This window comes from Chiloscyllium plagiosum, chromosome 3, assembly GCF_004010195.1.
Source record: "Chiloscyllium plagiosum isolate BGI_BamShark_2017 chromosome 3, ASM401019v2, whole genome shotgun sequence".
Classification (NCBI taxonomy): domain Eukaryota; kingdom Metazoa; phylum Chordata; class Chondrichthyes; order Orectolobiformes; family Hemiscylliidae; genus Chiloscyllium; species Chiloscyllium plagiosum.
The window spans coordinates 71473578-71489183 of NC_057712.1; the positions used below are offsets into that span (position 1 = coordinate 71473578).

The following is a 15606-nucleotide window of genomic DNA, read 5'->3' on the forward strand; positions in this document are numbered from 1 at the left end:
GAGAGAACTAGAGCCACATTCCACTTGCAATTCTCTACCCAGATGGTTATAGAGTGTTATAATGGGATGCATGTGAAGCTGAACAAGTGAGAAAAACTGTATGGTACTCCTGTGCTGCACATTCTTATACTTTGTAAATTACAGGCATGGAAACATTGCAAGGTTTCTGCAATGCATCATGCAGATTGTAAACAATGAAGGATGGTGTGCCAGTGGATAGATGATGAAGTTGGTGGACAAAATGCCAATTAAATGGACAGCATTGTTCTGAATAACACTGTGATTAGTTCCTTATCTTTAACCTATGCTGCCCCATTCCAGATTCATTTTTTTCTTTCTTTGATTTTGCTTATTGTCCCTTCAACCCTCAACTGCATGTTTCTTTTTTGACGTTAGTTTAACATTCGACTTTACCTGTTCTATCAAGTGTGCTTAGATTTTCCTTAAAATAATGAACTGAAATAGAAAGATCAACTGTTAGCCAATATTGTCTTCTTTTGCATATTTGTCAGAAAATAAACAAAAGACATTGAAATTTTTAAAAAATTTATTGCAATTTTCAATTTTGAAATATTAAATTAATTGACTTATTGAAGTTAATTCAGTAACACTAATTGACAATGGAAGACATTTTCTGGTCCTTATGATTAAAGCTAGCTATATGGAATAATGACCAATTCTGTAAATGAATCACCTACCATGCATATAACTAGAATGCTTCTTCTACATTTCACAGCATTTCTCATACAGTCAAATACACGTTTAAAATGAGGCTCCATGTTCCATTTAAATTGTCTTTGTCACATATCTGTGTGATTGTAACAATGTATTATCACCTGTCAATTGCCAAACAATGTACTAGTTTCAAAAATGCTGTTATATCGGTATACACATTGCACATGTGCGCTGAATTATTTTTGTCATAACTTTCCACAATAAATGACTAGTATAGCAAGGCGATTTTCAAGGATGTTGGATGAAAATTGGCCTAGTTATAAATTTTGATTCAGTTGCCTCTTGAAGTCACTTATACAGAACAACTACCCTCATATAGTCGGGCAGAAATTGCTTTACAATAATTAACTGCAATTTTTTTTATTACATTGTTACACATAATACAAAAATGCAATCATTGTTACCATATTTTTGTTGCTGTCTGATATTCTTTGCACTTATTAAGCTACCTCTTCTCAGAAATAGCATGCTCTTATTCACCTTTAGACATTTTCACGAGCTCATCCTTTGGTTTCTTAACAGACGTTTCAATGCTATCGTTAATCTTATTCTGAGAACTGGGGTCATTACTATTATATTGTTTCTCTCCTTTCAAAAGGTCGGATTTAGAATCTGATGGAAATACGGTTTCAGAGACACCTGATTTATCAAAAGTGTCAAAGACATATCTAGGTTGAATGTGATGGTGATACTTTTTACGTGTAGAAAACATTATTCCCTTGAAAATAAGGTAAATTATTTCACTTAAATTTAGAACAAGTGACACACAACTCACAGCCAACATAAAAATAATGAAAATGGTCTTTTCTGTTGGACGTGAAATAAAGCAATCTACTCTATGTGGACAGGGGTATCTGTCACATACATAAATAGGACTCAAGGAAAATCCAAATAGATACCATTGACCCATAATGAAAGCAACTTCAAATAAAATTTTACAGAAAACTTGTAGTAAGTAGGAGAATAATAGGATTCCTTGTATTTTCACTTTTCCACGTGTTACAGTGTATTTTGACTTCTTGATTTGTCTGAAAGTAGTTTTAGTTTCATCAGTTGGTTGTTTTGCTTCATTGTGGATCACATGTAAAGCATGACCAAGATATATCAAGGTAGGGGTCGAGACGAAAATAATCTGAAGGACCCAAAAGCGAATGTGAGAGATTGGAAAAGCTTTATCATAGCAGACATTTTCACAACCAGGTTGGCGTGTGTTGCAAACGAAGCCAGACTGTTCATCACCCCAAACCTTCTCTGCACCAGCCCCAAGGAGTAAGATCCTGAACACAAACAATGTCGTGAGCCAGATTTTCCCAATAACTGTAGACTGTGACTGAACTTTATCCAGCAATCTTCCAAGAAAGGTCCAGTCTCCCATTCTTCGAAAGCGGTATCTGCCAAATTAAATGCATGCTGAATTATGAATTTGAAATAAATCACTAAGGTTATTTCTGGAATGGTAATATATTGGCTCTTTGAATCCTTAGGGTGATTTTCTGTAAGAACTCTCCCATGCGTTTGCTCCAACTTCTGCAGAGATGATACAGGCAGTTTGTGAAAATGTAAAAGGAGAAATGTGGTTGCCATCAACCACACCTTCAGTAACCCCTCCCCCCCCATCCTCTCAGGTAGTATTTTCCATACAAATGTAAACATATCATTGATGTATTAAAACCATTACAAATGGTATCTTATTGTTAAAAGTAATTTTGGAGAATTGAGATAGTGAAAAGAAATCTAGGAAAAATAATTACTATTAATTTACCAAAGCAACCAAAAGTTGTAGCTACTTGGTTGTCTAAATGAAACTCCTGATTGCTCCCTTGTGTAGAGGAGTATAGGGTAGCTGAAGTTCAACTGAGGTCATGAATTTCTCATCTGAAAAACAATAGGAGATCAGGAGAATCCCCGAAGAGAATTCTACCCCAGGATTGTTTACAATGAAAAGACTATGCGCCATGATTGATCTCACCTCTCTTAAACTTTATAGAATTTCTCCTGAAGAAGAAGCATTATTAATAGCGTTTTGAAACATAATTTCCTATTAGTGTCCTGGAGCTAATCTCAACTCATTGCAATGCTGTTCCACCTGTTTTTAAAACTGGAAACTATTTAAAAGGTAGGTGTAGAAACATTGAAGTTAGGAACTTGAGCCTTTGAACATGCTCTGCCATTCAGCATGATCATACCTCTGTCTCATTACCCATATTTCCATTTTCTCTCTAGACTCCTTGCTGCCTCTAAAATCTAAACATTAATCAATCTTGAATATCTTCAGTGAATTGGTCTCCACTGTTTTCGGTGGTAGAGAATTCCATAGGTTCACTACCCTTTTAGCAAAGAAGGTTTTCCAAATCTCAGTCCTAAATGATCTAACCTATATCCTGAGTCTGGGAGGCCGGTTCTAGAAGCCAAACCAAGGAAAACATCTTCCCTGAATCCCATCTTTTCAGCCCTGTTAGAATTTAAACGCTTCAATCAAACCTCCTCTCATCTTTCTAAATTCTAGTAAATACAGCCACATTCTAGTGAATGAACCAATCTCTCCTCATAAGACAGTCCTACCATCCCTGGTATCAGCTTCATGAACCTCTGTTGCATTCCTTCTATGGTAAATGTAAGCTTTCTTAGATAGAAGGATCAAAACTGCACACAATAATTTAGTTGTAGTCTCACTAAGGCCATGTATAACTGTGGTAAGACATCCTAACTTCTGAACTTAAATGTTCTTGCAATGAAAGCCAATTTACCATTTGCCTTCCTAATTGCTTGTTCATCTGCCTGTCTACTTTCATTTAAGGTTGTACAAGTATATCCAGATCCCTTTGTACATCCACGTTTCTCAATACATCACCTTTTAAATAACGTTTGTCTCTGATTTTCACACAATGTGTAGAAATGTACATTTCTCTCTGCTATATTGCATCTATCTTCCTGAAGAAAGGCTTATGCCCGAAACGTCGATTCTCCTGCTCCTTGGATGTTGCCTGACCTGCTGCGCTTTTCCCGCAACACATTTTTCAGCTTGCATCTATCATCTGTCTGCCCTCTTACTCAACTTGTTTAAATCAACTTGAAACTTTCTTCATCTTCCTCACAATTCATAATCCCAACAAGTTTTGTGTCATCAGCAAACTTGGAAATGTTACATTTGCTTCCCTCATTCAGGTCATTATAGATATCTTGTAATACCTGGGATTCAAATCCCTGTGGTGCACCATTAGTCATCACCTGCCACTTCAAAGAAGACCCATTTATTCCCACTCTTTGATTCCTGTCTGTCAACCATTTCTTGATCCATATTAATATATTAGCCCATGTGCTTTAGGTTTGCCCACTAACTACTAATGAAGAACTTTATCAAAAGACTTTTGAAAATCCAAATACACCACATCCAACATTTCCTCCTCATCTAGTCTACTAGTTTCATCACCAGTAGATTTATTGCACATGATTTGCTTTACATAAACCCATGATGGCTTAGTCCAAACCTGATAAAGCTTTCTCAATATTCTGTAATCATGTCTTTTATAACAAACTTCGAGCATTTTGCCCACTACTGATGTCAGGCTAATTGATCTATAATCTTTTTTAATTAATGGAGTTGCATTTGCCAACCTGCAATCTGTAGGAACTGCTCCAGAGTTTATAGAATTTTGGAAGATGACCACCAATGCATCCAATATTTCCAAGTCCATTTCCTTTCGTATTCAGGGGAGAGATTATCCGACCCTGGTAATTTGTCAGCCTTTAACTCCATTAATTTCCCCAACACCAATTTCTTATTAATACAGATTTCCTTCAGTTCTGCCCACTCCCAAGCCCCTAGGTCCCCTAAAACTTTCTGGAGGTTATTTGTTCCCTCTCTTGTGGAGACAGGTACAATCAAAGCAATACTCAGGAATTCAAAGAGTGAACACAATTCAGGACAAAAAGTAGGAAGACCTTTTGCAAATCAATATTGATAGATTCTTTAAGTAATTGTTTATATGCCATTTATATTATTGGGTGACTAGAGAGCATTGGGCCTTTCATTTCTGTAATCATCTGCTATCATTATGGCATTCCAGGATGGCATGCATGTGTTGAGGTGGTCTACCCATTCTATGAAATTGATTAGGAATCTTCTTATATGGGATGTGTATACCTAAATTACATTTTGTGATATAATGAAACGTGCAAATTATGGTATGATTTATGAAGTGACTCAGACATCAGTTAAAACTGAATAAGAGAAGACATGGACTAAAAGAATCATGTAAAAGAGGGCTTTATCCTCGCAAGACAAAGCTTTTCACTGTGCTTCAGTATATGTGGCAATAAATTCAATTCAATTCAATTCTTAGACGTTAAACCAGAGAGTGATTTTGTAACCTGTAATGTGCAAATGTAAATTAGAGTGCAGTATATCAGAAGTGGAAGAATCTTATTCAAGGGTATGAAACCAATAAGTTCATAGGGTAGAATCTGATTAGGCTCTGAGCACCTTGGGTTATGGTGAGATGAATGGGGGAATTGGGTGAGATGATGGTGAGACTTATCTCAATGTTGTGATTGTCTCGCTGCATCGTGTACACTCTTTCCAAATAGTGTGGCAGATTCTCACAAGGCAGCAGCAAGTTCCCAATTGATGCTCATTATTGCTTGGTAAAAGCTTTATTAACAATTCAACTTGCCACAGGTTGAACTCAACATGAAAACCGGAGTGGGTTCTTAGTAGGATTAACCGACCACTTGCTCCAAAATATCTCTGTGTTTGATACTGGGCACCAATGTCTTGGGCATAATCCATGGGTATGGCTACATAGATCCCTTATCCACAGAAATTGGCATCCAGCATGTGCCAGCCTCTATGAAACCTCATGGTGCATGACAGATCCATTTCAAGACCCTTCTGGACCTCAATTCTTTATTTCAGGTTGCACCAGCATCAATCATTGTAATACTGCTAATAAATAGTTTGGGACAGTCAGAGTCAGGATCAAACACTTATAAGGAGTGAGAAGCCGAATGATGGGAAGCCCTATTGTCAGCTGTTTTACTCCTGGAATGAGAGTGACGTGGATATTATGGAAGATGAAAGTTAGTGGCACAGCTATTACTGCTGTGGAGACAGGTGCTGAATGAGTGAGTAGGCAATGCAGAAGGTGTGCAGGGTGAGGGTGAGAGGGCAAAATGTTGCATTAATTAGTGAGAGTGGTAGAACAGGAACCTTGGTGAGAGGTGGATCCAGTAGCAGAGATACAGGGAGTACGAAGTATTGGAGAAAAGATGTTGGCACTTATGCTGGTGGAGTGGAGAAGAATGTTGATCTTCTTCTTACATTTCTGTGCATTCCTCCAAAAGGCTGAAAATGCTTTACACTAAGTGGCAACCTCCAAGCAGTCAGGCATCATTTGGTGACATGCTTCCACTGCTGTCCTGGAAGGAGGAAGCACTACTTGTGCACCATCGAGAAGGTCCTCCAGGACACAGCGTATCAAGTGAGCTATCGATTTCTCCTGTCTGCCATGTCCAGAGTAAATGTCAGGAATCATGCTGGGCAGCTCCAGATAGACAATGCCTGTCTGCATTCATAATGTCTTTTTAAATGCGGCACTGGCACCAGGGATTCCGATCAGTTCAGGCATTTCCAGTGAATGACAAGTGGCTCAGGGAACAGCGCATGGTAACTGGGACAGAAATTGGATATGAAACTTGCTGTGTGGGCCGAAATGCCAATTCATGCAGTAAATTTGATTGATTTATTGTCGTCATATGTTGAAACTTTATTGCTGGAACAGCACAGCAGGTCAGGCAGCATCCAGGGAACAGGAGATTCGACGTTTCGGGCACAGGCCCTTCTTCAGGAATGAGCAGAGAGTGTTAGGGACTCACTGAAATCTTTGTCCTCGAAGATTTCAACCTACTGCGAATCCTCTTACAAGGATGCCTTCCTTGAAGAAGCTCTCTGCCTCTCTCTATAAAGATTTCAGTGAGTCCCTCTCTCACTGCACACCCCAGGTCATCTCCTCTGCACAGAAGCTCTTCAGCCACATTCTGAAGCGATTCCTGAAGAAGGGCCTGTGCCCGAAACGTCGAATCTCCTGTTCCCTGGATGCTGCCTGACCTGCTGTGCTGTTCCAGCAATAAAGTTTCAACTTTGATCTCCAGCATCTGCAGACCTCACTTTCTCCTGTCGTCATATGTACCTGAGTACAGTGAAAAGCAAGCAATACAGGCAAATCTTAGCAAACACAGACATACAGACCATAAGGTGCTTAGACAGAGTGAGGTATACAAGGTTACACTGCACAGGAGGTGCACAAAGCAAGATCAGCATTAGCAAGATCAGTGTTTTTTGAACTTAAAGAGGTCCAATCAGCAGTCTAATAATGGCAGGGAAGAAGCTGGTCTTGAACCTGTTGGTGAGTGTGTTCAAGCTTCTGTATCTTCTGCCTGATGGAATTGGTCATAGGAGAGCATTACTGGGGTGTTTGAGAGGTGGTGGGGGGAACTTTGGTAATGGTGGCAGCCTTCCCGTGGTAATGAGAAATGTAAATGGAGTCCATGGATGGGAGGTTGGCTTTTGTGATTGTCTGGGTTGTTCACAGAACTTTCTGCAGTTTATTGCAGTCCTGGGCAGGGCAGTTGCCGAACCAGACCATCATACATACAGATAGAATGTTTTGTTTGGTGCATCTTGTTATGGACCAGGCCAGGCATCCCTCAAAATAGTTTAAGTAGCCTAGACCCTAACTTGTTCTTATCTTAAAGGTAAATGTGAATGGATATTCCAGATGTGATGCAGCTGGTCAAACCACTCAGCTTTAAGCAAAACAGAATTTATTTTTATTTAAACACAACAGTTGAAACATGAACAAAAGAAAATGGAATTTAGAATAACTATTGAAAAACGTAACCGACCGGATACAGCAACTTAACTAAGAAGTTGTTCCAATCCAGTAACATCCCAAAAAATACATGCCTTGGCAAAAAGGTAAATCAAAAAACAGATTCTTGCAGGTAGGATGGAACAACTTTCAAAGAGATTTCAGAGAGAAAAGCAGTCAGGAATCAACTGCTGAAGCTTGGAAACCTTTTCTGGACTTCAGCATCTTGTGTCTGTTGCAAAAAAAACCAAGCTAGAAAAAAACCTGAACTAGGAGATCTGGCCATTCCCCTGCCATTGGTAAACTAGATACTTCAGCACATCAGCCTTTATGACATCTCCTGAAAAACACCAAGGAGAAAATAAACTTTTAAAGTGACAGCACCATCATAATCTATAGATTGTGAGGTCCTTATGAACATGCCAAATTTTCTAAGCCACCTGAGGAAGAAGAGGCATTGTTGTGCCTCCGGCCATGATCTTATTGAATGGCGGTGCAGGCTCAAAGGGCCACATGGCCTACTCCTCTCCTAGTTCTTATGTTGGCCATTGCATCTTGTTATGATACAAGGTAACCCCTCCTGCTTGATCGAAACCAACAATGCAGAAAGGATTTATCCCATGCAGCAATCTGTGAACATTCGAGAGGCTGAGAACTATTCAAAGTAAAAATTAACAACTTTATTTCTTAAAGTTTAACAGAGAATAATCAACTAGCAACTATTTACAACTCCTTCCTCTAACTTATCTTTTACTTTCCCTTCTACAATGCTGGTCCAATGAAAATCCTGATTAAGATTTACAAACCAAAACTTCTTATCTCCAAAACCAGGCAGCCTTCCGTTCTTCTTTTCTTCTTCTTGGGGATTCTGTTTCACAGTTTACTGATTGATAAAGGTACCTTTAAGAGAGCTATTTTTAGGCAGTCTTTACATGCTGGTGGCATGGCAGATCTCCTCCCAACTGTTCAATGTTCCCTGGTTTTATATCCCAAAGCATTGGATTGTGTCATTGGCTTTAAGATTTGTCAATATAATCAATTAAAACTTGATTAAAGGATGGTATTTTGGTGTATAATTTAAACTGATTGGTTGAATTTGAATTTGTTTTGGTCTCCAGGCAACCAACTAATCGAGTTGTTTGAACAAATGTTACATAATTGTTGGTGCTGTCAGGTAGCTCTACTAGCTAATAACTTTCTTAAAGGTACAGTACACCCACATCTTCATAACAATCTACACAGGAGGTCCAGGACATGTTGTTGGTTATCGTCACTCCAAGGAATTTGATGCTCTTGACCCTCTCCATCTCAGCTCCATTGATGCAGATAGCGGCATGTCCTCCTCCTCCTTTCTTCCTGAAGCCAATGATCAGTTCTTTTGTTTTGCCAACGTTGAGAGAGAGGTTGTTATCATTGCACCATGACACAAAGCACTCTATCTCTTTCCTGTATTCTGACTCCTCATTGTTTGAGATCGGCCTACCACGGTGGTGTTATCAGCAAACTTGTAGATAGTGTTCATACAGAATTTGGCAACACAATCGTGGGTGTGCAGGGTGTACAGTAGGGGGCTGATTAACAAACAATGAGAAAACCCATTTGGCCTTGTGGCAAAAATTATTCCATCAAGCTCAACACAACTCGCACTGAACCAAAGAAACTAATGGGAAGAAGTTAACTAACTGCCTAACTAACTGTATTAGCCTAAAACACAGAATTTTTTAAAAAAACTCCATAATAGGACATTTTAATAATATCAAAGAGATGGCTTCTCAATGTTCGAAAGCATACAACCAAATGAACACTTCCACTGTTGGAGATGTAATGAGGTATCCAACTATATTTATGTGGTTGGATAAATCTATCATTGATGTAAGGGTTTATGTGCAGTCATTCTGACTTGGCTATTCACATATGAATTATAAACATTTAATGAAAACTCTCAATAGAAGATATAACAACAAACAGCATCATAGTAATCATGTTACTGTACTAAATCCAGAGGTCGGAGCTAATCCTCTGGAAACATGCATTTCAATCACACTGGGCAATTTAAATTCAAGTAATTGAATAAATTTGAAATAAGATAATCATGAAAATATTAGATTTTCACAAAACACACCTAATTCTTTGGTATTTGTTAGGTTTGGAAATCAATTGTCATTATTCTGTGTGGCCTGCATGTGACTCCAAACTCATTGCAATGTGATTGACTCTTAACCATCCTCTAAAATGATCTGGAGTCCCAAGGGTGTAGCAAGAGGCCATACGGCTTATTACATCTGCACTGACCCTCCAAAAGGCATGGCGCCCAGTACCTCCCCAACGGTCCCTGCAATTCAGATGGCTAATCCACTATTTTACACACCCCTTGATACTACAGGGCAATTTACCATGGCCAATCCTCCTAATCAGCACAGATTTGGACTGTGGGAGGAAACCCACACAGACACAGGGAGGACAAACAAACTCCACACAGACAAACACCTAAGACCAGAATCAAACCCAAGTCTCTGGAAATCTGAGGTCGCAGTGCTAACCACTGAGCCACCATGCTGCCCTAAGAGTTGTTGTGCTGAATTTCCACAAACAAAAAGTGGAGATAGTAAAGTTAAGAATTAATTGGAAGTTGCTCTAAAGATGTAGAAGACAGGCTAGCTGTGCTTAGAGAGAATAAATTACCTAGTTCAGATGGTTGGCACCAAGGTTGCTGAAGGAAGTTGTACGGAACAATTTGCCACAATCCCTGACATTGCTTGGTATGGTGAAAGTGCCAGAGGATTGGATTGGAGAGTGAAATGGTGTTGACATTTCTAGTAATGGGTTGCTCTTTATCTTTATTTCAGACTAGCAGCATCTACAATATTTTGTTTTTAATAATAGTACTGAAGATTTGTTCACCAGGACTAGCTACACTCTCACAACCTTGCTGTTCTTGAAAAGCGACAACTCTATTATCTAGGCAAAAGTGAGGACTGCAGATACTGGAGATCAGAGCTGAAAATGTGTTGCTGGAAAAGCGCAGCAGGGTCAGGCAGCATCCAAGGAGCAGGAGAATCGACGTTTCGGGCATGAGCCCTTCTTCAAGAAGAAGGGCTCATGCCCGAAGAAGGGCTCATGCCCGAAATGTCAATTCTCTTGCTCCTTGGATACTGCCTGGCCTGCTGCACTTTTCCAGCAACACATTTTCAACTCTATTATCTACTCAGCAACATGGAAAATGGCCCAAGTATGTTCTGTAAACAAATCCAACTGTGTCAAATCCCACCCTATCAGTTGTCTCTTGATCATCAGCAAAGTGATGGAGGGGATCACTGACAGAGCTATTACGCGGCACTTACAGTGGGATAACGTATTCACTGGCTTTCAATGTGGATCCCACTAGGATCACTTGGCTACATGTTTGAACTAAGGTATTATTGCCTTTATCCAAATGTGGACAACAGGCTGAGCACCGAGGTGAGGTTAGAGCGACTGCCCTTGATAGCATTTGACTGAATATGGCTTGAAGGGTCCAGAGCAAAACTGGAGTCAATGGGAATCAAGGAAAAAAGCGCTTCACTGGTTCGAGTCATACCTTACACATAGGAGAATGGTTGTCGGAGGTCAGTCATCACAGCCCCATGGCATTTCTGCAGGAGTTCCTCAGGGTAGTGAGCTAGGCTCAGCCACATTTGGCTGCTTCATCAATGACCTTCTTTCCATCAGAAATGGGCATGTTAACTGATTATTACACAATATTCAGCACTATTCATGACTCCTCATATACTGAAGCTCTCTAAGTCCATATCTAACAAGGCCTGGACAACATTCAAGGCTGATAAATGGCAGGTAATGTATGCCACACATGTGCCATTCAATGCTCATCTTCAACATGAGAAACCTGATCTTCACTCCTTGATGCTAAATGGCATTAGCATTGTTGAATCTCCCACTATCAACATCCAGGTGGTACCTATTGCCCAGAGACTGTTAAAGTGGCTAGTTAAATACTATGGCTACAAGAGCAGGTTATCTGCTGGGAATTCTGTGCCAAGTACTCACCTCCTGTCTCCATAAAACATTTTCACCATCTACAGGGTTTCAAGTTAGGAATATGGTACTATTCCACACTTGCCTGGGAGGTGCAGCTCTGCCAAAATTTAATCAATTTGATATTATCTAGGATAAAACAATATATTTGATTGGCACTGCATCCACTGTCACACAGTGGTAGCAGTGTATACCATCTTCAAGATGTACTGCAGTGACTCACCCAAATTTCTTTGACCGCATATCGTATACCCATGTCCTCTACCACTTAGACAAACAAGAACTGCTTATACATGGGCACACCACCACTTGTAAAAGCTCCTCCGAACTACACACCCTCCTGACTTGGAATTATGTTTTTGTTCTTTCAGTGTTGCTGGGTCAGTATCCTGGAGATCCTTCACTAGCAGCATTGTGAGGTGCCTACACCCCAAAGAATGTAATGATTCAGGTCTGGAGCTCACCACTACTTTCTTCAAGGCAATTAGTGGTGGGAACACTCACATCCCATAAATGAATAAACAAAAGCCAGTAGGCTGTTTTTCTCGCCCCCTTTCAGTGTTACAGTGCTAGTCTGTCTATTGGAGATGAAGGGAAGATGTGAAGGGAAGTCCAGGCCACTATTGCATTGAGATAATGGTCAAAGTGATTGCATGAAAACTTAAGCAGATATTCAGCAATCAGAGAGGTCCTCTGGATCTGGCTTTCCATGAGACTCTATAGAGGAAATTATGAGCTTAGACATCTGAGACATGGCAGGACTTTATGAACTGGATGGGCTTCTCCATTGTCTGTGAATGGCTGTGCATAGTTTCATGTATGTCCACAAGATGATCCCCTATTACATACTGCAACTCTTGCTGATGCCATGTGGCTTACACTAACGGTTCATTATCAACCTGGAGACCAGCATGAACATTCATGTAACCATAAATGTTTCCCCAATGAGGTGAGCATCTGTCTGCTGGTGGAGAGTGCCAGGTAAAGATGTGTCACTGTGCTCTCTGGGGTTTTGATGCTCTATTGTCCTGTGGTATGATGCAGGACTCGTGTCAATGAAGCAAACTGCCCCTCGAATATGCATATACTTGGGCATGGAGAACATAAACAATTCAGGCAGAAGAGGATAGTGAATGTTCATGTCTGATTGGCATATTTATCAGGCGTTGCTCTGATCCATAATGGGTCTTCCCAATTCTTGTACCTATTTCCACTCTCATGGTATTTGGAGGATGATGACACTGAGACCAAAGCTGGTCACTTGCTTGCAGCTATTATGCTGCTGTGGGTGGGGGTGGGGGATGGGGGGGTGCATTCAATTCTATCAAGCAACTTGCCCATGGCATACTGCCCCACAGGAGAGCCAATGCTCTCTCAGCATTCACTCAGACTCTGCCCAGTGTGGAGGAGGTCAGTGCTGGATCTGGATGTGTTGCTGAGTCCCATACCCACTGACCTCTGCTGCTATCTTTGTTCAGTCTTCTTTGATCAGGTGGAAGGCTCCCTTCTTATTTTCCCTGGGAACAATACATCCCACTGTTCCTGTACAACCTGGAGGCAATCCTGCAGGCTAAATTGTGAAGTTGTATTTATTAACCATTCAACCTTCCCCTGCTAACTGTCTCATGCTCCACTCTGTGGATTCAGTGCTGCAGAAACCCAAGGTGCTGTTTTGGGAGATGAAGGCTTTTGCTCTGCTTTATCAGGTGACCCTCAAGGTGGCTGACAGTGTAATGCAGGAAGCTCTGAAGCACTGTAGTCAGATCTGATTCCACTTAAAAATGGAGACAAATTTGTGCCCCCATTGCCTGAATGACAGCTTCATGACCATATATAATGCTTGATTCATGGTGTCCCAGTCCTCTGCTTAATTATTTGACTGATTGCGTATAGCCGATTCCTTCCCAGCCAAACAACATGGGTGTTTCCCCCATTCTGCTGCTGGGAACTGTGTTTCTGACATTAAAATTTACCGTTTCTATTCTTTAATGTATGAAATACTCAATAGTTTTTTTGTTTGTGGGAACCTGATGAGACTAAGCATATTCACTCCACTGTGCATTGACAGACATGTCATAACAGTCCTATCAAACAGCACTAACCCATAAATAACCTGCTCACCAATGCTTAGTTTGGGGTACACTAGGCCCACTTGGCTCCAGATCTTACTAATCGTACCCAGCACAAAGAAGGTTTGCTGGATGTTCAAGGTTATTCAGCCCATTCCCAGGATATCACTGCAGGAGTTTGCCAGGGTATTATTCTACGTCCAACCATCTTTAACTGTTTCATCAATGATCTTCCCTCCAATATAAGGTGAGAAGTGGATGTTTATCAATGATTTCACAATGTTCAGTATCATTTGCAACTTCATAGATACTGAAGCTGTCCATTAGACACTGAAGCTGTCCATGCTCACAAGTAACAAGAGATGAACGGCATTCAGAATTTGGACAATAAAGTGGCCTCCAGGGAGATCACAAGACAGAATCAACAGTAATATTGTTGCTGAGTCCTACTATCAATTCTTGTTGATTATCATTGTCCAGAAACTTAACTGGAACAGCCATATAAAAACTATGGCTACAAGAACATGTCTGATGCTGAGAATTCTGTGATAGTTAGTCCATATGTTGACTCCCCAGAGTCTGTTCGCCACCTACAAGCTCAAGCCTGAAATTCTGATGGAATATACTCTACTTGCCTTGATGAATGCTGCTCCAGCAACTCTCAATTAGATGAACACCATGCAGCCAAAAGCAGCTTGATTGACATCTCATACATCACCTTAATCATTCACTCCTTCCACAATAGGTGTTCCATGTCAAAAGTACAAAACACACTGCAGCGATTCATCATGGCTTTTTAATTGCACTTCCAAAGTTATGATCCCTACTACTAAAAGAACAAGAGCAGCAGATATGTGGACAGTCAACAACTGCATGTTCCACTCCAAGTCAAACACAATACAGACTATGTGGGCGTCATTGGCTGGACCAGCATTTATTACCCATCTCTAATTGTCTGGAGGGCCTTTAAAGGTCAACCACATTGCTATAGGTCTGGAGCCACATGTATTCCAGAGCAGATCAGGATGGAAGTTTCCTTCACTGAAGGACATTACTGAATCAAATGGGTTCTTGCAAACAATCAATAATAGATTCATGATCATCATTAAACTCTTACTTTCAAATTATTTTGAATTCAAATTCCACCTTCTGCCTTGGCAGGATTTAAACTCAGGTACACAGAACATCATCTGGGTCTCTGGATTAATAGTTTAGTAATAATACTAGTGGCCATCACCTACTTAAGCCTACGCACAGTGTTTATTCACTGTCACTAGTTCGAAAACCTGGCACTCCCTCCTCAATGGCCCTATGTATTGCACGATTGGATTATAGCAACTCAAGAAGTTGACACAGTGTCACTTACTCAACAGCAGTTAGGGTCAGGCAATGTCCACATTCCACATCACCAATATTCACATTCCACAAATCATATCAAAAATTCAGAACACCAGTGCCTACTATTGGCAACATCTGTTTGTTACTTAAGATAAAAAGGAATCTTTTATGGCAGTAGGAATGTAGGAGGTTGATACCAACCGATAAGATCCTCCAATGTGGCAGTAATATTTGATTTGTATTTCCTCCTGAAAGAAAGTTAACATATTTATGATGCTGCAAAACAGAGTCGAAAGTTTTGCTCTGCTACAGAGTAATGGAAATAAAATGGAGATTCTTTATCAATAAAATGGGCAAACATTTCCTCCTATTCCACTCTATGTTAATCCTGGCAGCAGAGCTAATGATACACTGCCCTTCAGTTTGGGGACTGCCAGTTCAATAATGCAATTGATCTATTTATATTCGTGCAGCGCATTGCTATGGAACATATTGGTGTCAAATTTAGTTCAGCATTTCCATAAAAAAACATTAAATATATCTGTACCCCTACGCCACCAGCC

General features: G+C 40.3%; 1 protein-coding gene across 2 annotated transcripts in view; it reads right to left on the bottom strand.

Annotated features, from left to right (window-relative positions):
- Window positions 1-529: 529 nt before the first annotated feature.
- Window positions 530-15606, bottom strand: part of LOC122545131 (gap junction Cx32.2 protein-like) — a 22986-nt gene continuing 7909 nt past the window's right edge. Inside the window, exons 2-3 of one of the 2 annotated variants that reach the window (XM_043684285.1) lie at window positions 15245-15291; window positions 530-2126 (exon numbers count right to left, since the gene is read on the bottom strand). In XM_043684285.1, the coding sequence (XP_043540220.1) occupies window positions 1208-2110 (903 nt within the window). In that variant the 5' untranslated portion in view covers window positions 2111-2126; window positions 15245-15291 and the 3' untranslated portion in view covers window positions 530-1207. The remainder of the gene's footprint in view (window positions 2127-15244; window positions 15292-15606) is intronic. The other variant, XM_043684291.1, reaches the window with a different exon arrangement.